The 27,741-nt window shown below is 38.4% G+C and overlaps 1 protein-coding gene across 9 annotated transcripts in view; it reads left to right on the top strand.

Moving 5' to 3' along the window:
- Positions 1-27,741, top strand: part of MBP (myelin basic protein) — a 104,379-nt gene that overhangs the window by 7,319 nt on the left and 69,319 nt on the right. For 8 of the 9 annotated variants that reach the window (XM_056483242.1, XM_056483240.1, XM_056483241.1 and 5 more), the window contains exon 2: positions 17,188-17,261. In XM_056483242.1, the coding sequence (XP_056339217.1) occupies positions 17,211-17,261 (51 nt within the window). In that variant the 5' untranslated portion in view covers positions 17,188-17,210. Of the gene's footprint in view, positions 1-7,831; positions 8,075-17,187; positions 17,262-27,741 lie in introns of those variants that run through there. The other variant, XM_056483235.1, reaches the window with a different exon arrangement.

Below are 27,741 nucleotides of genomic sequence, written 5' to 3'. Positions count from 1 at the left end.
CTACTGTGTTGCATTTGTAATGTTTTGATAGTTCACACCATTCTAGAGAGCTAAAATTGGAGTAAAACTCATAATCCCAGGAATTACTAAAATCCACTGTCAAGTTACACTGTGATCCCATTTTAATTTTTCTCTTTGTGAAATGGTCACTGAAAAATAGTCAGCAATTTGATTCCAGGCATTTTAATTTCTACATTGCTTAGCTTAAAAGGAAAAAAACCACAATGCCTGGAAGGCTGACTAAAGAGCTGTGGCAAACTGTTTTGAAAGTGGTTGCCTGTTGTGTATTGACAAAATTGGTGATGTGACCAGAACCTTTCCACATTTCTTAAGTCAGCCTTGGTGTTAACTCTCCTTTTATTTTTCTGAAAGTAGGAAGCAGATGGATTCTTTCATAGCTGTTTTTAACTTAATATACATGCTCAAATAATTGTGAGGAATTCTTTGGAAGTTATTGAGGGACTTCTCACTGAAGTGTGGAGCTTCTACAAATAGAAACTCCCTGACTTGTATTTTGTGTTATCTTTTATCTGTGCTATTACCTTGCCCTGACTTGTTCCTGGAAAAGAGATGCACATGAGTTTCTGCACAGCTTTCATCAGCATAGTCTGACTCAGTGCTGTTCACCTGGAAGATAGGCAGTAATTTGGCTTTGGTTTTGTTCTTCAGAAAGATACTCTTGTCAAATGGGAAATAACCCACAGTAGGGTCACATGGAAAAATTGGTGCTTCTATGGAAATTTTAGTAGGTGCTTTTCAACTGAGCAGCAGGGCTATTGGTGTTGAAAAACTAATCTTAAACTTTGGCCAATGTGTAGAGTGGGTTGTGAAATGCTCCATTCTTCTCCTCCTCCAGTGGTAAAATACTTTTTATGTGGTTTGGTTACTGGGTTTGGGGGCTTTTTTGGTTGGTTGTTTTTTTCCCCCCACCTCTTAATTCTAACTCCTGAATGCCATAACCTTCTTTATTAATGAAAGCACCATAGGAAGATATTTGGTTCCAACTGGAGGCTGAAATTATAGCCATGAGTAATAATTTTTATGCCTCTGGAAAGAGAGAGAAAGAAGTAATGAAAACTACTTTGCAACATAATTGGCCTTTTATTATAAATGGCTTGCATGTTTCATCCCTGTGAGTAATATTTTGTCCATTAGGCCTTAGTGAGCCCACAAACAGCATACAGCAACAACAAAGTACGCTCCTTGTCTTAATGGAGTTGCGTGGTAAAGCACTGAGTAGCACCATATTCAGAATTCTTAACTGCAGTTTATATTCTGCCATTAACAACTGTGTTTCTTTTTCCCTTCCCTAATACATATTTACAACTTCCCAGATCACAGTTGATGTTGTTCTGCCCCCGTGCACCTGGGTGAAAAGCCTGGTCTCATCACTTTTATAATTTACTTTTAGGTATTGAAAATTTGATGCTAGGTGCTCCAAAGCTTTCTCCAGGCTGAACAATCCCAGGGATTTCAGCCTCTCCTCACAGGATGTGTGTTCCAGCTGACAGCTGCACTTGCTCCTGTTGACATGTCGTACTGTGGATCCACGAGCAGACCTGCTAGTGCAGATACCAGAGAAGTGGATTGTGAATGAAGCAGAACAATTGCTTGCCCCATTCCACTGGCTGTGCTTTGTTTTCCAAAGCCTGGGAAGCTGTTAGCTCTCCCTGCTGCCAGGTGGAGGGCTGATTCATGTCTTGCCATGACCTCCAGCTTGTTTTTGGGGGAGCTGCTCCCCACTAAGTTGGTCTTCAGGCTATGTATCATGACGTTGTTGGCCATATCTGAGTGTGTATCTGAAGTGTCTTCCACACCTAAATGTAGTGTTTGCAGATTTACTGTGTGCTCTGCCAGGTCACTGTAAAGGAAATTAAACAGGATTGGGTGCCTAGCCTATTCACTTTGTAACCATGGGCAGATAGTGAACCATTAAGAGCTGCTGTTTGAGCCTATAATAGAGATGTTTGGGCTTTTTTATAAGCTAGTGATTTACCCATCCATGCTGTAACTTGGATCAGGTTAGGTGCAAAGATGCTGTGTGAGAGACTGTTGAGTATTTCTAAAATCAAGGTGGGTGACACCAGTGATCTCTCATCCACAAATCCTGTCATTTTACAACACAAGGCAATCATATTGGTCAGGCATGGTTTAACCTCTGTAAATCCATCCTGGTGATTTCCAATGACCATATTCTCCTTAATATGCCCAGAAATGGCACCCAGGCAGGCATATGTCTGAACATACTGTGGAAGCAGATTAACAAACAATGAAAGGAGGCTGGACTGTGATGTTTTCTTTCCTAGCCATCCCTTGGTAGCTGGTGACCTGTGCATGATCCCTCTGCTGCTCTTCTTTTCTGGATGCCCAGTTGCTGCCCATCTGTAGGTGATGAGTGTGTGCTGGTCACAGGATGGGGCACCTGCCTCTGGGAATGTGGTGATGAATAAGCTGGGGCTTCATGTGACCTGGGGTAACAAGTTTGTTAGGAACAGGATGTTACTTCTAGGGTGATTCTTGCACCGTGTGTGTGTGAGAGAGGAATTTACAAGATAAGAAGGTGACACCAAAAGTGACAGTAAGTTTAATAATTATTTTGGCTTGATCTAATGCATATTAATGTTTATATTGGTGATCTGCTTAAAGCCAGTGGGCTTTGCCCTGGGTTCTCTTTTTTGTATTGATTTAGTTCCATTAGCTTGACAGTAAAAGTGTTGCATATACAGGTGTCAGGGTGTGTGAAAAAATATTTGCCTTCTGATATGCATTTAAAGCTGCTTTTTTTTTTTTTTTGATAGTTGTTTTTTTTTTTTTTTTTTTTTTTTTTGTTTTGTTTGTTTTGTTTTGTTTTGTTTTGTTTTGTTGCTATTGTTAATCTGCTTTTACCACTTCTCTAATTATGTCATGGCTTTTTTCCTGCTAATCACTCTTTTGATATTCCCTTACTGCTCATAATTTTAGATGGTTTTTAGAAAACACCAGCAAATGCAGTAAGATCCACAGTAAAACTGAGACTTGCATGATTTGCACATAGGAAGAAGTAAAGAAATTTAACCTGATAGTTTGATGCTGAATAGAGAGTTCACAATGACTTATTGGGGAATTCAGTGTTTCTCTGATTTTATTATTAGCACCACTTGCCATACTGGTTCAGATGCTTAATTTTCCAACCTCTGTTATTGATGAACAGCTATTACTCTGCATAGTTCATCATGTATCAAAATAATTTTGTCACGTGATGAGAGTTGTCCTTTGTTTTGTCCTGTATAGAACTATACATTTAGATATTCATTTTTATTAACAGCATTATTTTTAGGACCTGAAAAGCCCCTTCAGAGTAAGGTTATAAATATATTTAATAAAACATTTCTAAAGGAGCAGTAGCTGAACTGATTGTAAGAGTTACATTCTACAATTTAGAAGTGTTCTAGTAACCATCTAGTCAGCAGTGAATTAATCAGAAACACAGTATTTATATAATGTTTTGAATGGCAGGTATAATTAGTTCATTAATTTAATGCTTCCAATAGTATTTAAGTATTTAAGTAAGACTTTAATATTGTAGGAAAAAATCATAATAGTTGGCAAATCATTGTCAGTATTTTAACTCAATCTTGTGTGTATTCCAAAATCATACTGACATTTTCTAAACTGAGACTGAAAAATGCATGTAGAGGAAAAAATTAAATGATAAATAGTAAATGGTACCTCTATAGTAAATTTTAGATATCTAAGTTCTTACTTTTATCTATAATGCCTGTCTCTCTCATATTTTAGATTTTATGCTTTACTTGTGAAGTGTAAAATCACATTTTCCTCTTGTTCAGTTTAGTAAATATTTTAGTTTTGCAGATAAAAGATTAACATGAAAATACAGTATTTGTAGAATATTACATGTGGAAAAGGACAAATGATTAAATGTATTTCACAATCAACTAGCTCTGTACTTTAACCTGAGAGGAATAACCAGGGCTTTGGAAAGAAGGCAGTTAAGTAATTTCATAATCATTCATGCATTACAGCAATAATACTGGCACATAGAAACATAAAAACTGGTTTTGCAATGTCTTCCTGATACAAACAATTACAACAATCTTCAATGGGCTTCCTTGTATAAGGAAGGACCACCTAAATAAGATCAAATGAAAGCAAGATTTTAAGACATTAAGGTTGGCACACTGATTTAAAATAGATAATAAACATATAGAAAAGTTATTCTGTATATGTCCTTTCATGGTACTGAGTCATTTTGTGATTTTTTTTTTTTAGTTGATTGAGGGAGGCATTGGCTTAGAATATGTTGACTCAATTCCAGCTTATTTTGTTTGTATAAAAACTCCTGTAGTGTCAGTTAAATAAGTTGCCTGTCATGTAGCTTCTTAAGCATTTTAAGTTTTCTCAATTTAAAGATTGCTGCAATTCAGAAATGTTTGTATTCTGTTGGGAGGCAAGAAATAATAGTTCAGACAGAGAATGCTGAGTAGCATTGTGATGGGACATATATAGCGAGTTTCTGGCCAAGAGAGATCATCTCCTTCTGCTTTCAAGTTCTGTATTTGCAATATAAGATCAGGCAGGTTGTGGGGGTGAAGCAAGGAAAAAAAAAACAAAACTCTTTTGTGAAAAACTATATATTCTGGATTATGTTTGTGTATGGACAATTTTCAATGGGTAGGTGGTAAGCAAGTGATGAGTAAGATAATTGAATTGCCAGAGTATTATGATGTGAAATGAGCAAAATAGTAATCAGTACCAAAATTATTGGTGCCTTTGTTTCTGCAGTGCTGTGACAACTCCTGTTCATCACCTTGTGCATGTTCCAGTTCCACTGGACCTGGCATCACTGTGCCTCTCACTCTGTTATTGCCTGCTTGCACCTTTTCCCCATGTGGGATTTGAGAGAGCATTTGTGGTACAATCTGCAGTCCTCCCCCATTTCAGCAGACCACCAATATCTGGTGACATTTTAAGTGCTTTAGGACTGGCTATTTATATTATATAGTTGGCAAGATAAGGGAAACTTCTGTGCATGGCTAACTGAATGTAAGAGTGAAAAAAGTGCACTCTGATATATCCAAACTGATGAAATGTTTACGTGCAACTATGTTAAAAAACCTCCAAACCAGTTCTGGTGATAATTGCTTTCCACTTTGCTTAGCTTCAAACATACAAAGTCTGGAGTGCTTTTGGCTTGTGTTTTTAAATATCCTTGCTAGATGCAATGAAGCCTGTGGTTTTAGGGGTGAAGCTGTGTTTTTTTTCCTGAGTGAATATTGTGTGCTTCAAGATAGTGAATGGGGAAACACTTTGTTTTGTTTTGTTTTGTCTCTAGCATTGCTGTATTTTTGTTTTGGAAATTTGCATTAATTTTGGCAGATGCTCAAATACCAAATTGGGAATGGATTTACCAATAGATACCTATGGACAGTAATGCATTAGTGTTACTGGAACTAAAATAAGGTAGTGATGAAAACAGTAGCATTAATTTAGTAAAAGCAGGTTTGGTCATTCAGAATTATTTTAAAGTCTTAACGTTCCACAGACTAAATATTAAGGACCACAGTGGGGCAATATTGAAATAAAGAAGGGATTACTCATTCGGGAGTGGAATACTCTAGCTGTAACATCACAAACTTACCATAACTGTTAACTTAAATAGCTGAATTTCCACTTAAAATGTATTATAAATCAGCTAAAACCTATTGGTATTACTTAATTTCTTGAAATTCAATAAAAGCTGGTTTAAGTATGATGCTACATGAAATAAAAGACACATTACTTTCACTCACAGCTAACTCATGTGAATGTTAAATGACAGGTTTTGATTCAGGTATAGTAACTTGTATTAATGACAGTATTTATGCCATGAGTAGTTGTTGTTGAAAGTGCTGTAGGTGAACTAAGAGTTGGATGGTAGTAAGTTGGGTGGAGATATTGTTTGAGGTAAGAAAAAAAATTCAGTGAAACCCACAGCTAGTATCTCTTTTCTGAAATGTTTTAACCCTCTTAAGGTGTGGAACAAGAAGCACTTTTATGGATTGAGTCAATGATGAGATGCACAAACAAACTGCTGGAAGAGTTTGTTATATAGTTTGTCCTATGCAGATGTGATATAAAGGTTCAATCACAGTCTGTGGAACTATTACTAATTGTTGCATTTCCATGGAGGAGTGTTCACTGCAGAGTTTTTGAGGAGGGGATTTAAAGGACTCTTTTGGAATAGAGTCTTAGCGGAATGTTACAAGAAGAGCCGTTGGTTTGTAGATGGTTTGGGAAATGGGTTAAAGAGACTTGCAGAGCCTTGTATGGAACCCCTGGTATATCTGGTGCTCAGAATTAGATGTCTCAGAATATTACCCAATGAAGGCAATGAGCAAAGGCTCCTCAAAGTCAGTATCCATCCAAACAAAGTGTGTTTCACTGCTGTTCAGTTCCTGGAGCTGCGGAGGGCAGAGATGGACTTTGTGTGTCTCACAAATGTTCCCTGGGGGCCACTGCTCCCAGACTTGCAGAGGAGCTGGTTAGCCAAGACCCTGCCAAGCTGTGGTGGGGATGGAGATAGCTCCAGCTCTTTCCCAAAGGGTTCAGACCTGTGTTTCCTGCTTAAGGAGCAGGCTGCCAAGGCAGAGGCTGTTGAGCAGGAGTCATGTTCCCTTGCTTCAATAAATGCATTTCTTGGTGCAAGAGAAAGTTACAGCATTCCCATACTGACACTGGTCCCTTACAGGATAAAGTGGGTGAGCTCAGAGTGGGGAATAAAGTCTGTTTGTCTAGTATCCCACATGCCAGTGTGATCCAGCTGGCTAAAAGCTATCCTATTTCATTTCTGTTTCCCCTTTCCAGAGTGTTGCTGGTTTAGTGGTTTTCTTTTGTTTGGGGCTTTGGTAATTTTATCCTTTTTTTACAGTCAGTTGTCAGTGTAGGAACAGATTCAGGAAAAGGTAAGCCCTCTCTGCCCTCCCCTGCTGCCCACCCCAGTGCTTCAGGTACACTGTTCAGAAATATGGATTGAAATATTCCCAGGCCACAGGAGTGGTCTGTGTCATTTGGGGCTGTCCTGCCATGGTAAGAACCACACCATTCATGCAGTCCCTGAAATACAGGGGTCAGACTCTTGCTTTGCCTTCAACACAGCTAGGTGTTGTCTCCTCTAGTTCTCCCAGAGCCCTGCTCTCCTGATGTCTAGAAATAATCTTTCAGTTTAGTTTTGTATGTGGGCAGTGTGTATTTTCTCCTCCTCCAACACTCATTTAGCTTTGCTTTTCTTAGGCTTGACATGTCATGAGCTTTTAGTCTTATCTCTGTTTAATAGGTTCCTATTGCTCCCCTCATCTTTGCATCTGTTCTAGTAAAAAATTCATGTTGTTAGACACGGCTGACCAGAATTGTGCCTTGTATTCAGCTGATGTTATGCTAGTGACTTGTGTGATGACTTTAATTCTTCCCTGTCTTAGCTGGAAATATTCCCCCATGATACAATGTAGGTCTGTTTGCCTGTCTTCTTTTAAAATCTATTTCCCCCTTGCCATATCACATTGGTGACTCACAGTTATCCTGTGATCAAGCCAGACTGATCTTTGCCTTCAGTATCGTCTGAAACGATCCCTGGTTTCCCACATCCTGTGTGAGTGTGCTAATCACAAGCCTATTATCTCATGGCATGGGTGACCTTCTGCTATAGCTGCTTAGGAGAAAAAAAAAGGCAGGAGTGAGTTGTTGCAGTGGTTTCCCCTCTGTCTTGTGATAATCTTGAGCCTGATAGTTCACATTTTCTGTGTTTGAGGCCAAGTTGGCTGAATGAAGACCTAGGATGTCAGAGAAATAACCTCATTGTATATTGATGGGGTTCTGGTGTAAAATCATGTGAAGCTGCTTGGCTGTGTTGTCATAGCTGGAGTGTTATTTTGTATGACTGATGGCAGGACTTGAAAGCCATAAAGCACTTGTAAAATAAGAAAGGAGGTGTGTGTTGTGATCACAAACCCTGGCATTATGTAGTAGCTGAGAACGGGCTTTCAGAATTACAACTCTGGATTTAATTTTCTGATGCCTGCCAAAGCTTCTCAAGTGGGCTGTAAGTATTTTTTTCTGCATTGTCCTTAACTCATCTCTGCCTTTGCTCTATATATGTAATATGGGAGAAAGGTTTACCTTCTGGTCATGTCTTTTGTCTACTTATGTTGCAAGACCTTTAAGCAAGGAACATCCTTGCTACCTTTGGGTATTGTCTGGTAAACCCCTCTTGGCTGGAGGCTGTGGACTCTGTCACAGATAATAGCATTTGCAATATTTTCTTTTTAAAAAAATATTTGGTTAACAGTAAAATAGTTTACAAGTTCAACTTGTTCAAGAACAAGATATTCTTGTGGTGGGTGCTGCAAATATTATATAGAAGCTTAATCATGTAGTGGATTTGAGATGTATTTTGGTCATTGTGACTGGAAGTGAATACACTGCTGGTCTCCTTATTGAAATACATATTTTCTCACTCCATTATTTTGATGTGTTGCCAGATTTTGTTATCTTTTTTTTGTTATTTATTTGTACACTGATAAATGGTGAACTGCATTAGAAAACCATGCTGAAAAAAGATGAGTGTTTAGCCTGTCACATGCTTTTGTCTTCCTTTTAACCTGGAATAAACAATCTGTTTGGTTTTTTTTAATGAAAGTAGGGGAGATAATGGTCTTGTGTACATTTAGAACATTCTCATGTTCAAATGGAAATTTTCCCCTGGGTCTGTCATTGTTATTTTCAGTAATTCAGTAATGACTGTTTCTATATTGGCTTTAAATGTACCCCTGATAAAGATTGGGAAAGCAACATTAGCACATGACATTTAAGATTTTGATAAAATGAGACAATGTACAAGTACAAGCCACGAGTTCTTGAAAGCATATTTAAAGAAGCACACAAGTGCAATAATTATGTCAGGGTGATGTTTCACATGCAGATTTCAGCTGCTGTTACTCATTAATTATTTAAAATTCCAAGTGCAACAACTCACAGCTTAGTGACTGTAACCTGCTGAGGATCTGACCTAAACAATTAAAACCAAAACATCTGGATTAAAATTCCATTTGAAAAGAAGATAAATTGGTTTATTTCTCAGCTATGCAATTATCCTTAGCAAAAAACTAATTTTGCTTTCTCTTTTCAGAAGGGAAAGCAAAACAATGTGTCATCACCAGAGAGAATTCCAAACTGGGGTCATAGTATCTGTGTTTCCAAATAAGCATTTAGGAGCCCAGGAAAATTGTTTCTCTACAGCTTTCTGAGTTATTTTGTTCTAAAATTTATTTACTAATTTATTTGGAGTTTATAAATCTTCACTTAAGCTTCATGAGAAGTCATTTGTTATTGCATAGCAAACCATTTCTGCCTGGAGAAGTGCCTTGTTTGTGTTACTGGACTCGGGATAATGGTAACCTTTTAGGAGGCTGCCACATGAACTTTGAACACTCTTGCATGTCTTCAGTGTGCTTAAATCAAAATCCCAAGGATTGAATCTTCATCACATTACTTTAAAAAGTACTTTAGGAGCATGATTTCATGTATGAACACTCAGACAGTAAGGGCAGGCAAAATGAGGCAAACAGAAGTGAGAAACACAGTGCACCAGGAGAGAGGAATACAAGCATAGAGTTAAGGATGCAGTTTTTCTGTTTCAGAGAAGAAACACTGGGTTTGTGCCTCTTTGGCAGTGTGTTTATGGGAAGGAAGGGAGGGACATGACTGTAGAGAAGGAGATTGGGCCAAAGGGAGTTGGAGTATGGTGAAAGTCAAACCCTTTTGCAATATCAGTATTCGTGCCAAATGTTGCAGAGCAGAATCTGCAGGAAATCCATCTGTTGGTTGATAGGTTTGCAGTATAGATAACATATATGAAGTCAGGGGAGAGAGAGAGAGAGAAATACTTTTTTTTTTTTAATTGAGAAGGATATGGTGATTCAGTGTTATCTCACAGCACAGTAAATGCTGTCTGAAGGGGTGAATCATCTCCTTGTGCCATCTGTCAGTCTGTTGAACATGAGAGGAGCAGGCATACAGTGCCTCTAATTCATGTGTGCTTAGAACTGCAGGTGTGCATTTTGTCATCAGTCTCTACAAAGTGTGAATGAAATACTGATCATCAAAGTGCCTGTGTTCTCTGGGAAGCCTAGGTAACCTACCTCACTTTGAAAGGGAAATTATACATGCAACATTTGGAGAGGGCTGGTTTTTCTAAGCAGAGAACAGGAAAAAAGTGAGTTATCAAATATATCTTCATTTTATTCTCTTGGCATTTTAAAATTTTTATCTAAAAAGAGGTGCTAGGTCTTGTCTGTGTTCAGAGCACCTTAATCTCAGAAACTGAAAGTCATCAAGTAACAAACAATTATAATTTTTGGTATCATTTCTCAGGTGGTTTTTTTTTTTCCCTCTGGTACTGGTAAGAATATTACTTTGGCCTGAAATTCTCCATTATTTGAAGAAGAATTTCATTCTTCTTTTCATTCTCCTGGTTAATACTGCACTTGGGTTGTATATTCTTGTGTAGTGTTTCCTATTTTTCAAAACTACTTGAGAATTTAGGACAAAGGTCTGACTTTTAGTTTTTGACTCACTGAGGCTGAATGTTGAGGTTCCCAGCTCTGGAGGTGTGTTCATAAAGCAAATATGGTACTTTAGAAGCCATGATGGTGGAAGGCACTGGTCTTAGGGGTCTACTGCATATCTTACAGAGAATGAGGCTATGATATGTCTCTATTCTTAAACTTTATAGCTTTCTTTCTCTGTCCATTTTTTTTTTCCTTTTTTTATTTTTTTATGAGATAATTTAATTTACTGTAGCATCAAATAATTTTGTCTCTGGAGCACAAAGAAAAAAATAATTAATGAATATGTGTCTGATCCTTTTCAGAAAGCTGGGAAAATTGGTCCTAGCTCCAAGGTGTTGTATGCCATGCAGACCTAAACCTATCTGAAAAAGAATGTGGGAACACCCAGCCTATTTTGTTGTGGTGTTGTGCATAAAAGACAGCATGTAGCAAATTAGGTGAACCTGTTTGTATTAGTGACTGAGATAGAAACAGACAAATCAGTCTTAGTTTTGTAGGAGGGCACCATTTCATTTTGATACATGCATTCAAGGAAGGTGGATGTGTGTGTTTTCCTCTCTGTTCCCTGGACTGGGAATAGCTGAGAGGCACAAGTGTCTCAGCAATGTCAGAGCACTTACCAGGAAATCCACGTTCAGTGGAGCTGTGGGCACAGTGGTAGAAGGGCAGAAGGGATGGAGCTCAAAGGTGCTGGGTGTACCTGTGCCTTTTCCCAGGGCTCTGGGGTCCTGCCTGGCTCCCTCCCCAGATGCACTGCAGGTGATTAAGGAAATTTCCTTATGACCCTGCAGGTGGATTGGCACAGAGCTCACAGGGCTTTGCTAATCTTGGTGTTTTGAAGACAAACAGTAAACATATGGCCAATGCCAGATGATTGTGGCCATGGATGATTTCTGTTTGTGTAAAGGAGTGTAGGTACCAGCCTGTGCTACATGACCTCAGGGGAGCGTTTTTCCATTTGGGAAGCAGAAAAGCCCTGTTGTGAAATTTGTGTTAAAATTGCATCTTTTCTTAGTGGGTGGGGCAGGGCTGATGGTGTTCTAGCAAGGAGAGTGGAGTGGTTTGAAGGGAGAAAGGAGAGAAAAACAAGAGAAACCTGAGCTACAGAAAATAAATATATGTAGCTTAGCAATTTCATTGTAATTTCACTGTTGTCTAGAATCAAGTTTGGACTTTGCTCAGCATGCTGAGGTGAGATTCCTGGAAATCACATGCTTTATAAAAAATAATATGCAATGTCCTCCTTGTTGGCAGTAGAGGAAAATGATAATCAAAGTGGTCAGTAAACTCTCAAACCTTGGATCCTGCTTACCTTATGGCAATTTTAGGAAATAGTTCGCAACAATGTTTTTTCACAAAATATATTCTCTCTTGCTGTTGTAGCATTTCTCACGTGCTGTAGTGTTTTAGAAAACTTTAGAGAAAATTAAATAATTTTGGTGTCCTTTCCAATGATATATGAAGTGTGTGTAAATTACTGAGCAGCACTAGAGAGTATTTCCTCAGGTATTAGTGTTTCAGATCTTGGTCAATCTCTCAGGGGGGTTGGTTTTCTCAGCCTAGTGTCCTTGCTAAGGTACATTCAGTTATCTGTAAACATGAAAATTGCTGTACTATCTAGATAGGTCAGGACTGTGATATGCAAGGCACTGTACAAGCATGATTAAATACATCTCTAAGTACTATCAACTCCTGTTGACTTCTCTGATTTATATGGTCACTACTGAGATCTTGATTTTGATAATTCGTGATGGAAATATGTCTGGAATAATGTGTTTTTCCTACAGAGAAATATAATTGTGGGAGTCAAAAGTGAGATAAAGTTTGATTTAGGAAGTATTGCACTCTTTGACAGTAACGAAAAATTAAATCTGCGTTAAATAACAACGAAACTTGTAAGGGACTTAAGGCACTGTATTTTATGGAATAATTTAACAGCTGAGCCAAGAGGGTGGGGTTCCTGGGGAGCAGTCTGTCCATGAGGCAGGTTGCTTTTGTTACTTGGTTGCTCACATCTGTCTGTGAAGGCTGTGGCTGCTGATGGATTTGGCTGCAGGTCACTCATTTGTGCCTGCTGGAGGTTTTCTGCCTTGGAGAGTTGGAATACTGCTTTACCATGATGAGGGAATTCTGAAGAAGCAGATGAGGCATGCCCAGTGTCTCAGTGTTGTTTTGAAGGAAAATGAAGTGAAAGGCTTCCTTGCAAAGATGTGTATCACACTGAGAGCCTGAAAAAAGCCACTCAAGGATTTCTGTCTAGCTGGCAGCCACTGCTGTGCAATCTGTCAGCTTGCTTCCCAGGAAGCTGTGTAACCGGGACCTGACACTACCAAAAACAAACAGAAAGCCAAACAAACACAAAAAAAAATTAAAAACAAAACGAAAAACCAAAAAAAAACCACAAAAACTTGGGTAAGTTTGTAAATAAGAGTTTACATTAGGAGGCTACCAGAATTAGAGAGAACTTGCACATTTCTTAAAAGAAATTACACTTCTTTTTTTTTTTTTTTTTTTTTTCCCTAATAAGATCTGTATGTAGTAGTAAAAGTCATATTTACTTGAATAAGAATAGTTATAAATTTCGCAGGAAGGTTTAAGTAAATTCCTCAAATATTTTTATGTTCTACAGTTACCCTTCCCATGTGTGAGTAAGGCTGAGAGCACTTGTAGCTCTGCACTACTACCCAGCATCTGTCTGTGATGAATACATATTCCTAGACAAGGTAGTAATTACATTCTGATACCTGTAAATATGTAAGTCCTTGCATGCCTTTATTATTATGTGTAGTTCTGTTGAGTCATAATTAACATGTGGGAAGAGGTAAGATCATATTTAACAATCCATTTTCAGCACCCTGTGATACACATTCAGTAGTTTGTGCTTTTTAATTTGATGTAACCATTAATGTTCAATAAAAGTGCTCCATGTGGATTGGCTTGCAGACTGTTTTGACTCCTGAATTACAGTATCACTTAATTAAAGTCTGATGACTACACAGGTGGACTTTTTTCAGGCTCCTGTGAGTAAGAAAATGCAATTTTGATGTTACAACTGCAGAAAATAATGCCATTGCATTTCTTGTTATATTCAGAAGGTTTGGGGAAATGCTTTTGTCCCTTTCAGTGAAAATTCAAAATCATAAATTTCTTTATAGGACAGTGGATGTGTATGGGAAGATGATCAGAACCACTTGGTTAGCTGCAAATATTGACAGGCAGACTAGAATCTAGGTTAGGCTAAAAAATTTCTACAATAATACATGTTTCTAAACCCTATTTTTAATCAACTGCTCAGATGAAGATAAATAACATTATGCCAACATAAGTGTATTTTTATAGGTACGTTTTTTGTAGAATAGCGTTTTTCCATCTCTTTTTTATATTGAGTTTTAGAAATAGAAGTTTTTCTCCTTGGGCAAGGCACTGGCATTTCTGCAGTTGTTGCTAGCTGGAATATGGGCTCCTGTTGTGAAGAACGTGGGAAAGCTGCTTGGCCTAGGCTTCCATCAGGTTATCTGTTAGACTGGCTGTAAGAAGGTGAATTGATGGGAGGAGACACTTTATTTCATCTCCCCAGGCAAAATCCCTCGGCTGTTTTTGGAATTACTCAAAGCAGCTGGCATAGGTGGAGTTGCTGCTGTATTAATCATGGATTGGGAAGTGCCAGGTCATGGCAGCAGAGCTGGTTCAGCTCTGTAGGTGGTTGTGGCATAGTGCTGAGGCAGCTGGATGGCTCTGCTGGTGGCAGCTTCCTGCCCCAATTCACTCACTTCACCCTAAAGAGTTTCTAGGTAGCAGAAGTGTTTTCAACTTTTAGTCCTGTTAAATCAGTTTACTCGAGTGGCTTTTAATTTTCTGGGCATCTCAGATGGTTTTAATATGGAACCACCATCTCTTGATGGGGAGTGTTGCAGGGGAGCTGCTGATGTAACTGCATTCACTGCAGGCAGGCAGAGTTTCCCCTCTCATTTGTGACTCAAGGTCACGTGCAAAATTTGTCATCTCATAGGATTTACAAAACTTGCAGGGTTTCACAAGGAAGGCTTTTGGCAAATGCTGTTGTCATAAGCTCAATCTCGTGTGCAGGCCTGTTTTGGCAGCTCATTGTTAGGTGTGATTCATGTGAGATTCGAGGAAGGTGTTGCATTTCCACAGGACTTCTGTTTCTTCATTGCTTGGGGCACCATGACTGTTCTTGTGGCTGTTCATCAGTGCTGAATCATTCATGGATTCCTCTGTAAAACAAGAGTGTTGTTCAGGTGATGGACATTCTTAGGAGCTGCAAGAAGCTGTTTCTTCATACGGAACTGCTTAGTCTGGCAACCTGTACATTATGAAGGTGACTAAAAAGAAAATATGAATCTTTTTCCAGCTGAGATGTTTGGAATAGCTGGCTGCAAGTTCCTACAAAGATTGTAGAATGAGTAATCCCATTGAAGCCAGTGACTCAACTCATTGCACGAAGATTGGCACAGGTAGAAACTGTGCAGTATGGTGAAAATTTAAGTGAAAAATTAAGTCTTTGTTGCTGTAAATTGCTTGCATGTATGTATGGTTCTGCTTCCTAATCAGATATCAACAGAACAGTTGGCACTATACAGTTTATTTCATAATTCATGTCAGATTCTTGGAAGCCTTTCTTTGCCAAAGGATTACTTAGATTTCTCTGTTTAATATTTAGCATGAAGAAATCTGTAACTTTTAGGATACCCTTACTAGTGGCTGGTTGCTTTTGTCCCTTTGGCTTAAAAGTAGTTTTATTGCTGCATGAGGAATTAATAGCAGTTACCTGTAGCTAACTTCAGTTCAAGCAGCTGCATTCATTTATGCATAAAAAAAAAATAAAATAAGATGAAATCTAGCTGTGTTTTATGGGTGCAGGGTGGTTGTTCCTGGAGTCTTACTCCAAAGGCATGAGGGAGGCTAAGGGGAGGCAGGAGGACAGGATCCCAGGTCTGGTCTGCAAGTGTTATGTTGGCTTCATCATCTGTGTTCTTAGACATATGTGTGTTATAGACCAAATTTGATAGTTAATTTTTTGATAAATGAGTAGAAGAATAACACATAGAAAATTTGCCTTTGTATTCTGCTGTAGACATCTCTTGGATTTGTGTGCCACTTTTCCTTATGTTGGGAAGTAAGTGATGAGGAATGAGCTGCTGCTCATAATTTGTAGAGCAAAGGCCAGTTTGAGGCAGTTCAGGTCTGAAACCCAGCGTATATTAATTTATTTTTGTTTTTCCTTGAAAAAATTTAGAACATCAAAAATGGGTGTATTGGTTGTGCTGATCTCACAGTTAGAAAGCAGAGGGTTTTTTTGCTTTTGGTTTTTGTTATCTTGCATGCAAGAGACAGTGCTGGTTTAAAAAAAAAATCTGTTTCAAATTTAGCAATAAATCATATCTTGAGTGCTTTTACTGAGTTTGGATGCTTTTTAATTTTTATTTTGTGAGATCTTGGAAATGGATTTTTGTGAGGAATTATTTAAATGGATACAGTGATAACATGGAACTTAGAGCAAATTGAATTCAGTGAACTGCCAGATGAGCATTGTACATCCTCAAAATTTGAAATTTGTCACTTGGGGTTGGGTGGGAGTGGTGAAATTTGTGTGCAAATAGATCTATAAGTCTCTCCAAAAGTTAAAATAGAGATACAAAATAAGATTGATTGCTTATGACTGCCCATCACAGATGTGTACTTTGTCAAAAGCAAAGTTTCTGTCTTTAGAATCCTTTTGTATACAAATCAGTGCATGTAGCTGGAGTTTTAACAATATATGAGTTTATATAGGCTATTGCTTTACTTCATGTATGTAATTTTAAGTTTCATTGCTTCAAATGTTGTGATGCACTGCATTCAAATAATCTCAAGGCAGCAGCTGCAAGATCCTATGCAGACACCTGCTGCTGTGACAAGAAATATGTGGCACAGCCACAAGTGTGCTCTGAAAGCTGAAATTTGAGTGTTGTGGTTTAACCTACTTAAGCTCTGTTGGAGCTGAGATATGACAGGATGAGCCAGAAAATACAAAGAAAGAGCTGGCATTACTTTCTAATGTGCTCATCATGAAAGCAGAGCTGTAAACATGTTCTAACCTCCACAGCAAATTGGTAGCAGTTAGTGTGGTGCTTTTTTCACTAATTGCTGTTTATATAATGGTAAATGTGAATTCAAAGGACTTACTTGAACTTCTGTGGAAGTTTGTACTTACAAGTTATTTCATGCACACTACACTGTTTGTTATTAAAAACATAATATCAAAAGACAGGGCCTCTACCTAATTTCTAATCTAGTTTTGTTTTATGTGCAAATTTCAAAAAGAACGTTTTTTCCCCCTCTCTTTTATGTCTTTTTTTTTTAATAGAAGTAGGAAAGCTTTCTGATATTGTGTAAACATGCAAAATAGACTAGATAAACATGTTTTGTTTTTTTCCTTAGGATCTTTCTCAGATCTTACATTGGATTGTAAAAATTCTCATTGTATGTGAAAAATTTCTTTGTTATGTGTCGTATCAAAAATTAATTTCTGTTTCTTTACAAATGTATTGGTTTCAATAATGTTGTTTTGTTTTTATCCTTTCAGAATTTAAAGTTTGGTGATCCATCATGGGGAACCATGCAGGAAAGCGAGAGCATAGCACTGAGAAGTCAACCAAGGTGAGTGTAGAAAATTGAAGAGTGCCACTTGAGAAATAGGTATTCTGTGAAATACAGGGGGCTTTTAGGACAGTAGTTGTTTACCAGATCACTGTTATCATTACTATTTTGTATTTTACTCTGTAAAATGACCACGTTTTTGAAAGTGTCCTATGAGATGTGGCCAAATGAAGATTTTTGTTGTGCTGGATTTAATGAGAGATGTGATGTTCGATCCATAGCTGATAATAATCTTCTCAGTCATGGTGGAAATGAATGAAAGGGACTTAGTATCATGATATTTTAGAGTTTTTTTAAGAGTCATGAGCAGAGTTATGTTCTGTGTGTTGACAGTTTTTCCTTTGGGCAATAAAATTGGCTTTATCCATAAGACATTATGAATAAAGAGGTAAAATAAGAGGCTTTTAAAGGACAAGATTATCAATCCAAGGAGATACAGCTTTAAAAATCTCCTCCCTAGGGGGAAAACAAGAGAGAACTGTCAAAATGTTCATGAAAAGTTAGTATGTGATTCCTAAGCATCTGCTGACACTGTTGTGTATTCTGCACATAATGTGATATTCTGTTTGCCTTGTGATAATATATTGTTTATTTGTTTTTCTACATTGTACAGAAGAGATTTCACACATCTTAAAACAGAACATCTTTCTCTATATATTTATAAGTTTAAAAAAACACCACTGCTTGTTGCTATCTTCTCTCCACACATCCTCATCCAAAAATAACTGTTTACAGTCTAAGCCCACACTGAATAAAGCTCTTGCCCTTTGAATTGGACATTAGATGTAAACAGATATTTCTGGGCTTTATCTGGAGCAGTGTGGGTATTTTGCTTTGCTCTGGCAGATAAGCAGCTATCCCCAAAAGGTATACAAACTAGAACTCATGCAGTTTTAGTTCCTTGCCATCTCCTTTAGGAAAATGGATAGTCACACAGGAGGAGCAGGGAGAAAGCAGCAGGAACAGCTGGCTACATACATTTTTTGTGTTGTGCTGGTGCAGAATTCTGCAAAATGCTTTTGTGGCCCAAAGTTTTGGTTTCAGTACAAACAATAGTATGAATCCCAAGTTGCTGTCTTGTGGCTGGTCTTGCAGAGTTGCCCTTTAGAAAAATCTGTGTGCAGCAAGGTCAAATGCAGCAAACAGATACATTTAGCCAAATATTTTGATCCTTCCTGAATAAACATGAGATCCTGAAGGTGTGATACATGAAGTTTATGCAGCTTGATGGGCTGCCGTGCACCAAATACCCCCTGCTTTGGTCTTTGAGGATAAAATTTGGTTAAAAGAAACACATGGTAACTTCTCTCCTGCTGTGGGGTCACACGTGTTTGATGATCTGGATGGCAGGTGGGTGAGTTGTGGGGCACATCTGGCTTCAAAAAGCTAAAAATTTATTCAAATTGTAACAGCCTAAGCAAGAGATGCAAATTCTGTGGTGGTGAGTGAGAGTCAGGTGACCACGAGTCTGCACTTGGTGTATAGGACAGAACTGCTAGGAAATGGATTGCTGCAATTCTTTAAAATTCCTTCTTTTTCCTAATCAGTTCATGAAGAACACTTGGTTCTAAAATCAAAATAAAATTTATTTACCAAAGTCGTTTTTTGAAGCAGGAACTTACTACTGTTGCAATATCTTCTGTCCTTTGCTCATCCTCCTAAAGAATAAAAAAACCAAAACACCAAACCCCTAAACTTTCAAATTGGCAGTGTTTGATGAAAATCGCCCTTTATAAAGCACAGAAATGTGCATGATCTCCCTTTATCTAAAACAGTAATCATGCCACAAGAAATTACAAGACTATAGATTTAAAATGAGGAAATACATGGTTAAAGCACTGCTATGGATTCCCTATTAGTCATTCTTGATTCAGTTCTTTCAGGCAGCATTACATTTCTTAGTGGTTGCATTGACCAAACCAGTGTGTTTTGCTTTTTTTTCCTCTTTTTTCAAAGTTGAAGTAGTTTTTTTAAATTGTTGTTCAGTATTGCTGTAGATTAGAACTGCTTTCCCACTAACCTTCTAGACCTGCTGAGGCTTACAGAGGCTGCAGTGGAAATGCTGAACTGCTTCTCCTCACTCATAGTAATAGAGCTGCATTGAAAGAGGTGAACATGTCACCAAGGATCTTTCTAAATTTCATCACTTTCACTCTCCAGGCTGTTTACTAGAAGTACTTTCCCAAGACTGTAGGTCCAAAGGAAAAACCATGATTTTAGGCAGCTTCTTTGAACTTTTGAGGCCACATTTACAGCCACTGAACTGCTCCTGGACTGGTAGAACATTTCTCCACAGAGCTATTTTGTGTGTAGTGATATTAAAGAGATGGATGCCAACTGCAGCAGTCACAGTTTTGGCTGCCCAGTGAAATAAATATGGCAAGCTACAGTGATTATTTAATAAATAATGAGATACTGTGAAATTAAGTGAATGCTTTGAAAAATATTTGACCTAAATAATGTGGACCTAAATTCTGTTTCACTCCCAGCAATAGCATACACCACCTAATTGCTGTGAGATTTCTTTCTTGTGTTTAATGGATCTGCAGTTTTTAATGGATCTGGAGTTTTGCAAGATACAAAAAAATTCCTCAATTAACCCAGCATTTTATCTTTTATTTTTACTTTGAATGGTACTAGTCTTTGCATCTGCTTAATGCATTGGTAAATGTTTAAACATTTATTTTGTTTACTTTCTTCTTAGTGTTAATACTTGAGTTTGAACTTTGCATAAATGTATCTAAGAACAACAATAACAAAAAGAATGGGCTGTCCAGCACATTACTGCCATCCCAAAATCTTTGAACTTTCTTGTTATCTGTCAAAACTAGCCCTTAATGCCCTTGATTGTTCAGGAACAGGGGTTTGGAAGGAAGGTTTCTGGCATTGTCCCACTTATTCCACAGCAACTTCCAAAAGCACCTGGTCCAAGTGGCCTGGTTTCCATGGCCACATAGTACTGTGGGGAGCTGGAAACCAAGCTTGTGAGCTGTAATAAAGATCAAAACCCACTGCACTGCCATGTCAAGGCATTGCTCAGAAATTTATACAGGGCTTGGATATGTTAGATTATGGGAAATGCTGGATTATCCACCTAGTTCATGTCCTTTAGGTAATTGGGATGTGCTGTAAGAAAACAGCAAGGAGCCAAACCCAATTGCCACTTCTGGTACCCAGCTCTGAAATGCCTTGGGAAATGTAGTTGCAGACCAAAACAGACATAGTGATGATAAGGCATTCAGTCTGCAAGTTAATGTTTTCTTTGAACTAAAAATAATAAAAATAATAGTAATGACCAAGTCTTGCTGGTTAGTGAACTTATGAACAAATTTTGCCTTTAATGTTCCTGTGTTATGTACCTAGATTCTATAATGTGTTTTGCAGAGGCTGATTTGATATAACTTTAATAAACTGACTGTTTCTCAGTGTTTAAGGAGAGCTCAGTGTAACTTGTTCAAATTAAATTGCTTCAGTGAGCATGTATCAGTAAATCAGATGGTTTCTGTGCTGCTTTGGAGGAGATTCTATTTTCTCTCCTCTTTTTTTCCCCCTGTTGCCTTGCTAGTGTTCTGAAATTTGCACCCTGTGTAAGACTGCAGTCTGGTAACACTGACAGAAAATTTTCTCTCTTCATGGTGAAAGGGAGCTGAAATTCTTAAGATGACTGTCACATGATGGTAGTTGAACTGTTCATCTCATATATGCTCAGAAATCTGCAAGCATAAAAGCTTTCACTACCTCCTATGGCTTAGGCTGATTATAGAACTGAGCTGTATGTGTGGTTTTTGCCAGGTGCTTCCTCTTGTTATGCATCGTAAATTATCAAAAAAGGAAAAAAGCAACAGATGAAATACTTTTATTTGCTTAGTTAATTGCTCTGAAGTGTTATTTTCATAAGATAAAAGTTTATTATTTTTCAGTACATGCAATTTGAGAGATATATGGCATACAGATTGTATGGGTTTTGAAGTCTGAGGTGCACTTTTCTGTAAAAAGTAAAGAAAAGAAATAGTCTTATTCCATACAAAATTAATCCTGAAGACTTTTCACTTTTTTCTCCCTAGCAAAGTTGTATAGCATCTTTTTTTTGGTTTCCATTGTAACTGTGTGTTTTCTCAGAGTTTTACTCTTTCTTGTAAAGCAATAAATAGCACAGGAACTCTTATGGTGTATTATTTGCAATTTGATGGATTGATTAAAACACTCCCCCTTGAGCCAGTATGTTTTCTGAGGGCAAGTGAAAAGGGGAAAGAAGCTTTAAAATGTTGGGAGCACTGGTGTTTTCTGTGAGATTTGATGAGCATTTCCACCAGTCAGTTTTAGAGTTAGATATGCTCTGTAGAATCCTTATGACCAACCAGTGTCTGGTTATGCTGGTGGCTGGCACAAAGAGCTGTTGCTTTTGGAAGAGGCAAATCTTCTTCAAGGGTGTGAAGGGAAGTTCTGGGCAGTCAGGTTCAGCAATGCCAGTTGAATTTGATAGATGTCTGTTTTCCTCATTTTCTCCCATCAGCCTAGCTTTGCCCTCGAGCAAATCCTCACTGCTCACTCTGTCTTCCTATTTCACTTCCCAACCTTCATGCTGTCTAACTGGGTGGTTTGTTGGGACAGATGCAATGCCATTCTGTATTAATAGTAGTGCTTGGAGACCTTGAGTGGAGCCTTCAGGCACTAAAGTGCTTGTGCTGGTGAGATGATACCATAGTGATACAGAAATGACTGCACTGTTTGAAACCTCTGAGAATGCCAAGCATGAAGTAGCTGTGACATCTGTCCTCAAAAATTAACCTTAACACCAGCACTCAGTATGGCATCAGAAGTCTGTGCTGATGTTTCAGTGGGCAAATAGTTCTCCTCTGAAGTTTAAAGGAACAACTTGTGTCTAAATCCAGATAATGTGTTTCAGAACTTGACTGTCCATTAAACTCTTTGGGTTCTGAATTTAGTATAGTCAACTGTAGCTGCAGTAAATAATCTTTCTCATACTGAAATATAGCAAGCACGTCAAAATTTTGTGAGGATGATAAATTGTCCCTGACTTGAAGCTGATATTCCTACACTTCCATGTTTCCCTTTGTTGCATGTGAAGGCTGCTGAAGGTACAGTGTTCTGCAGTGCAAGGAATGGGTGGGAATGTTAAAAGGTGAGAGAGGCAAGGCAGGTGCAAGTGAGATGCAAGTTCTGGCCCTGCCACAGGGCCCACTGCTCATGTTAAAGAAGTTGTCTGAATTGTGTAAGCATGGCAGTATATCCCTAGATCTGTGTTTCAACTAAAAAGTGAGTAAATGTGTGGGTAATGGTTGCATAAAATAAGTTGCAAGTATGTTTTTCTGTTGTGCATGCAATGGCTTAGTCCTAGTGCTTCTTGGTTTGGGTCTTGAGCTGGTTAAGCCTGCAAGGGTGTGAAAGGAAGAGGTGCAGTCGCTGCGGTTTTGGCTGGGGAGGAGATAGGGTCTTAGACTTTGCTCTCCCACCCTCAGTCTGCAGAACTGACTAAAAGAGAGAAGTGCACTCTGTACTTTTTTAAGGTCTTGTGCTTCAGATGCCAGGCTTTTGTGGTAGTTTTCTTCAGTTCCCTTCTTGTTAGCTTTGATGCAGAACTAGATAAATGTCCTGTCAAATGAGTTTAATGCCAGTGCCACTTAAATTAGCAAGGAGCTGGAAGAACAGGGGTGTAATGCAGTAGGCATTCTTTGTGAACCCTCTGAGAGCTGTTCTAGCTGCTGAGGTGACTTTTCTAGTAAATCAGCCCATGCTTCAGCCTGAGAACATGTTGTTCAATGTTTTGGCACCTTCATGCCATAAAAATGAAAGGAAAGTTGTTGATGTTTTGTGTCTTGAGGAAGCAGTTAAGTGACATGGTGGTCCTGAAAGGGAGCAGTGTCTTCCTTCCTCTCTTGTGGTGGTCCTGGATCAGCATGCTGCAGTGATATTGTATTACCCACCCTGAAATTGGGTCAGATGAAAATTCTAGTTTGTTACTTTGACCTTGGTTATGTTTGAGAAGAGCTTAAAAGTCTTCTGCAGTGATGTGTTACCTTAAGATGCAGTTACACCTGTAAAATAAGCTGTGGTGAAATGAGCTCACCCTTTTGGAGAAATGGCCAAGCTTTACCTCTGGGTATCCGGTGTCAAACCACAGCAGAATCTCCAGTGTCTAAGACAGTGACTGGCAAACCTGCCCTGTAGCACCTACTGAAGTGTTAAAACCTGTTAAAAGTGCACTTTAAAGTTTGTTCTCATCTTTTTCCTCCTCCTGCTAGTTGGGTGGTGTTTGGTGCTTCTGGGCAGCAGCTGTGAGGAAGAGTTCTGAAGCCGTGTTTTATTTTAATTCTCAGTTTCTCACACTTGTGTTTCTGATAATGCAAATGGCTGTGCAGATTGTAAGACATAGTTCTACACTATGCATCTGTACAAAGTCAAAACACTCAGATCTGATGTTAAATATTCTGCCATGAGAAAAGAGGGGCTCCACATTAAGCTGACTTGAATTTTGCTCTAATTTGTAAATTCAGCAAGTATGTAATGGGCACCGGAAGAAAAAGGTTGTAGGGCTTTCCCATGCAAAATATTGCTGACAGTGACTTCTTTTTTACTTCAGAAGTTGAATTTCTTGAGTAATTGGAGCTATTTGTGCAATGAATAAATTTAACTTGTCTGCAGCTACAGTTCAGAAATTGGTTTTTCCACTTTGAGCAGAAATGCCACAGAATGCTTTTCCTTTTTATTTAACTGCTTTAAGTCAGTGGAAATACTTTGGTAGCATTTGCTAGAGGAGAAAAAAAAAAAAAAGATTTTTGTAAAAGGAAATTGAAAAGCTTTTAAGCAGAATAATATAATGTTACTCTTGATTGCTGAGATAAGATTCACTCTTAAAAACAATGTGTTCTTTCAGTGCAGCATGCAGTGGATGTGGCCATAAAGATATCAACATTTGCACAGAGCTGAAAGCCACAAGATCCATGCACGCTACCTTGCATGATTAAAGGGACTTCTGAGCATCAATTGCAATCAAGAAGAGGCAAAAATGGAAATCTTGCATTTTTGTCACAGTTCCACAGAGTGATGTTCTGGCTGGTGTGGCTGGACTAAGAATTGAAAGCTGAATTTAGGGAGGCCTGAGGGCACCCAGTTTGCTCAGAACTCAGCTCAAAAATCATTGAAAGGACCCAAGAGACCCAGATATCTTGGCAAGTGTGTCACAAGTGAGATATATCTTCGAACAGGCACTTGTGGAAATAACAGCCACCATTTCTGGGTCCTCAGATTTTCCAGTTCAGTGTAAGAGCTTCACTCTTTGGTGGTGCAGGCGTTTTCAGGTGAATTATGGAAATACCAGTACACTGGAGATGTTTTGATTAAAAACAAATTGAGACTGTGACGTTGAAATCTGAGTCATTTGGGGTTTTTCTTGTTTCGGTTTTGTGGTCATAGCTAACTTACCCGTCTAGCTCCTTCCTTTATCTTCCTCTGCCTCTCTCACCCAGTTTCTTCCTGCATGCTGCTTTCTGCCAGCACCTCTGATGCACCAAAATGCATTGCTTTGATTTTTCTGAGGTATTAGAAGTATTTAGCTGCTAACAGTGCTCAGAAACAGTGAAGAGAGTCTGATCAGGGAGGTGTGAACACTGTAGAAGAAAACAGAGAAAATTTGCACTTTTCTGACAACACCTATCCACCAGAATAATTACTTTCTCTTCAAGCCAGCTTTCTCTCCTCATGTTATACTATGAGTTTCTGCAGCTTCCCCAGCCTACCACAGTACATTGCTTTACAAAGCAATCCAGTAGTGCCAATTGTCAATATTTGAAAGCTGAAAATCAAAGTAATGTTCTGTTGTTTTTATGACCAACTGTCATTTTCACTTACATCTGGTTTTGTCTGATTTTGGATTTTTTGCATTTGTACCTTGTACTTCTTAAAGAATCTATTATATGCAGCAAATGCAAGAACTTCTGTATAGTCCTTTTGGGGAAATGTGGCTAAAATTTGTCAGTGTGAAGTGGAACTGTGCAAAAACGTTAAATCCCACTTCTGTTTCTTTTGTGCACATATATGTAAGCATGCACATGTCCATATTGAAAAAAGTACAAGTGTATATTTAAAAATGTATTTGTATATAAATGCAAGTGTATATTCAAGTGTTCATGCTCTGCTTCTTTCCCTGTATGGCTGCAGATCTGCTCCCTGTATTAGTTTCAAAAGGCAGGAGCAGCAGCCTTTCACCCTGGGGAGTCTGACTATTCATTTTGATCTTCCCTGTGAACTACAGACTAAATGTTTTCTTAGTGTTGAGCCAAAGCTTTCTACTGCAGATGAAACTTGCCTTATGCTGCACAGCGATAAAACCTGAATAATCAGTGTTTTTTTTTCTTTTAGACTCTTGTCTGAAATTCCAGACAATTCTGGGTTTTTGAGACTTGGAAGATAAAAGATTGTGCATGTGAGACTCAGAATCTCAAGTCAGTGCCTGTAACAGTTGAAGAATATTTATATATCATAAAATATATTGTATATATTTCAGTACTTCGTATGTATTGATTTAAAATGAAATGTCTTTAATATATTTAACCAGTCTATAGTACTATTATAAATAAATATATCTGTGTGTTATAGAAGAGGTTTCAGAGCTCACAGTAGGTGAGACCCACTGCATAAAGAAATAACTGTTTTGTTTTTGGTGCACTGCTGCACAGAAAACTCAATGTGTTTGTGACAATTGATATTATTTCTGAAGCTTGGTCACATTAAATGAGATTCTAGGTCAAGGCTGCACACAATGTTATATTTTTTGCTGAAATAACTAACTTGTCATGTGCTGCAGGATACTTGCTGATAGAAACTTGCTGAGAGGAGCTCTTCTCCTATGGTGGGCTGCTAATCTTCAGTTTCCTTCAGAATCTTATCTATGTTTGGAGAAAACCAATGTTATATATTTTAACTGAGATGGATCCAAACCATTGTAATCCATTACATTCAGATTGGCTTAAGTGAAGCATGTTTGTTTATAGGTGCTGACAATGTGTCCTGAACATTCAGCTTTAGGATTCTTTTACTTGATAAATTAATTTTAATGTTGGAATTTTGTTTCTACAATACAATATTTTAAAAATATTCAAAAGAAAAGGTTTTTCTTTATATGAGCTACAACTAATTTCTTGCCATATAAGTAAGGGTATTGGCAAGAGAAAAAAAGGTGAAATACCTCATAAAAATTAAGCTTTGACACTTTTCTTGTTTTGACCTCAGTGTTGTGTTCTACTTTCCTGCAGTCCTCTCAGGAAGGGAAAGAACAGAATTACATTCAGGAGTCTCTTCAATATACTTTTTCTGTCTGTTCCTTATTTTCATTTCCACTGGCATTTTGTCTATTTTTTTTTTTTTTTTTTTTTTTTTTTTTTTGTTATTATTATATTATGCTGTGCTATATAGTCTTTAGTCTTTGATTAAGCTGTATAAAAATGAAAGTTTTATGGAGCCTGGAGAAAAGGAGGCCACAAGATCCCTGTCCTTGGATGTGTTCAGCTGGGATGGAGAGCTCTGGGTTCTAATACCCTCTCAGCAGATTGTGCAGGTGTCCTGGCCAGTGACTCTAATTACAAGAACAACCAATGGAGCAAGGGATATGTCTGCCTTTGGCAAGGGATGCTGAGATCTTCCAGGCATCAGATTCTGCTCTGGGATTTTGCAGAGTTCATAATACCATGGCATAATGCAGTTAATACTGTAATAATATAATGTTCTATTGCAGCTGTTGAGTCACCTGATTATGGGAGAATAAAGAGTTTATGGCATTTTGGAAGCCTGTAGGGCTTGACACATGGACTTTGTATCAACTAAATTGCGTATCTTTGATAATTTCAGATGGTGTCTCTTGCTGCTGGATGTAAGGAGCAGGAGGGGTCTCTGAACATTCTCGCTCCACCAGGAGCAGGGGCCCTTGGCTTGGACCCCAGCTTTGAGCTCTGGTCTCAGCAGATGACAGGCTGTTCTGGTTCTGCCCCATGGGCTTGCTTTAGCCAGTTAGGAGCAGGTGCAGAGCTGCTGTCTGTGCAGGAGCCAGATGGCCATTCCATTGTCCCAGTCACTGAGCAGCACCTGGCCAAGGCTCTTGCTCACTTCTCAATTCTGCTGCTGCACTGCCAGCTTGGGTCCTGTGGCCTTAAGAAAATGAGGACTTCAGAGAACTCTAAGCATCTGGACTTCTAGTCATGATATAATGTGGTTAGTTTCAAACCTCAAAATGGCTCCTAGCCTAACATTGTTTTCCTAAAAGAAAAAAATTGCTTGATGCTTTCCTAGAGTAAAAATTTCTGATCTGATCTGGCATATCTTGCTTGTTACAGTGTTATTAATATTGAGGTGACAGGGAAAAAGGCTTTGAGTAAGAATGCTTATTTCAAAGGACTGATTCCCTGGGATTTTGCAAGGAGAACTTTGTATCTGTTGATTTACCTCTTACCAGGACAAGAGCTGAGGG

Source organism: Oenanthe melanoleuca, chromosome 2 (assembly GCF_029582105.1).
Source record: "Oenanthe melanoleuca isolate GR-GAL-2019-014 chromosome 2, OMel1.0, whole genome shotgun sequence".
In the NCBI taxonomy this organism is placed as follows: Eukaryota; Metazoa; Chordata; class Aves; order Passeriformes; family Muscicapidae; genus Oenanthe; species Oenanthe melanoleuca.
This window is presented reverse-complemented; position numbering and strand designations above follow the sequence as displayed.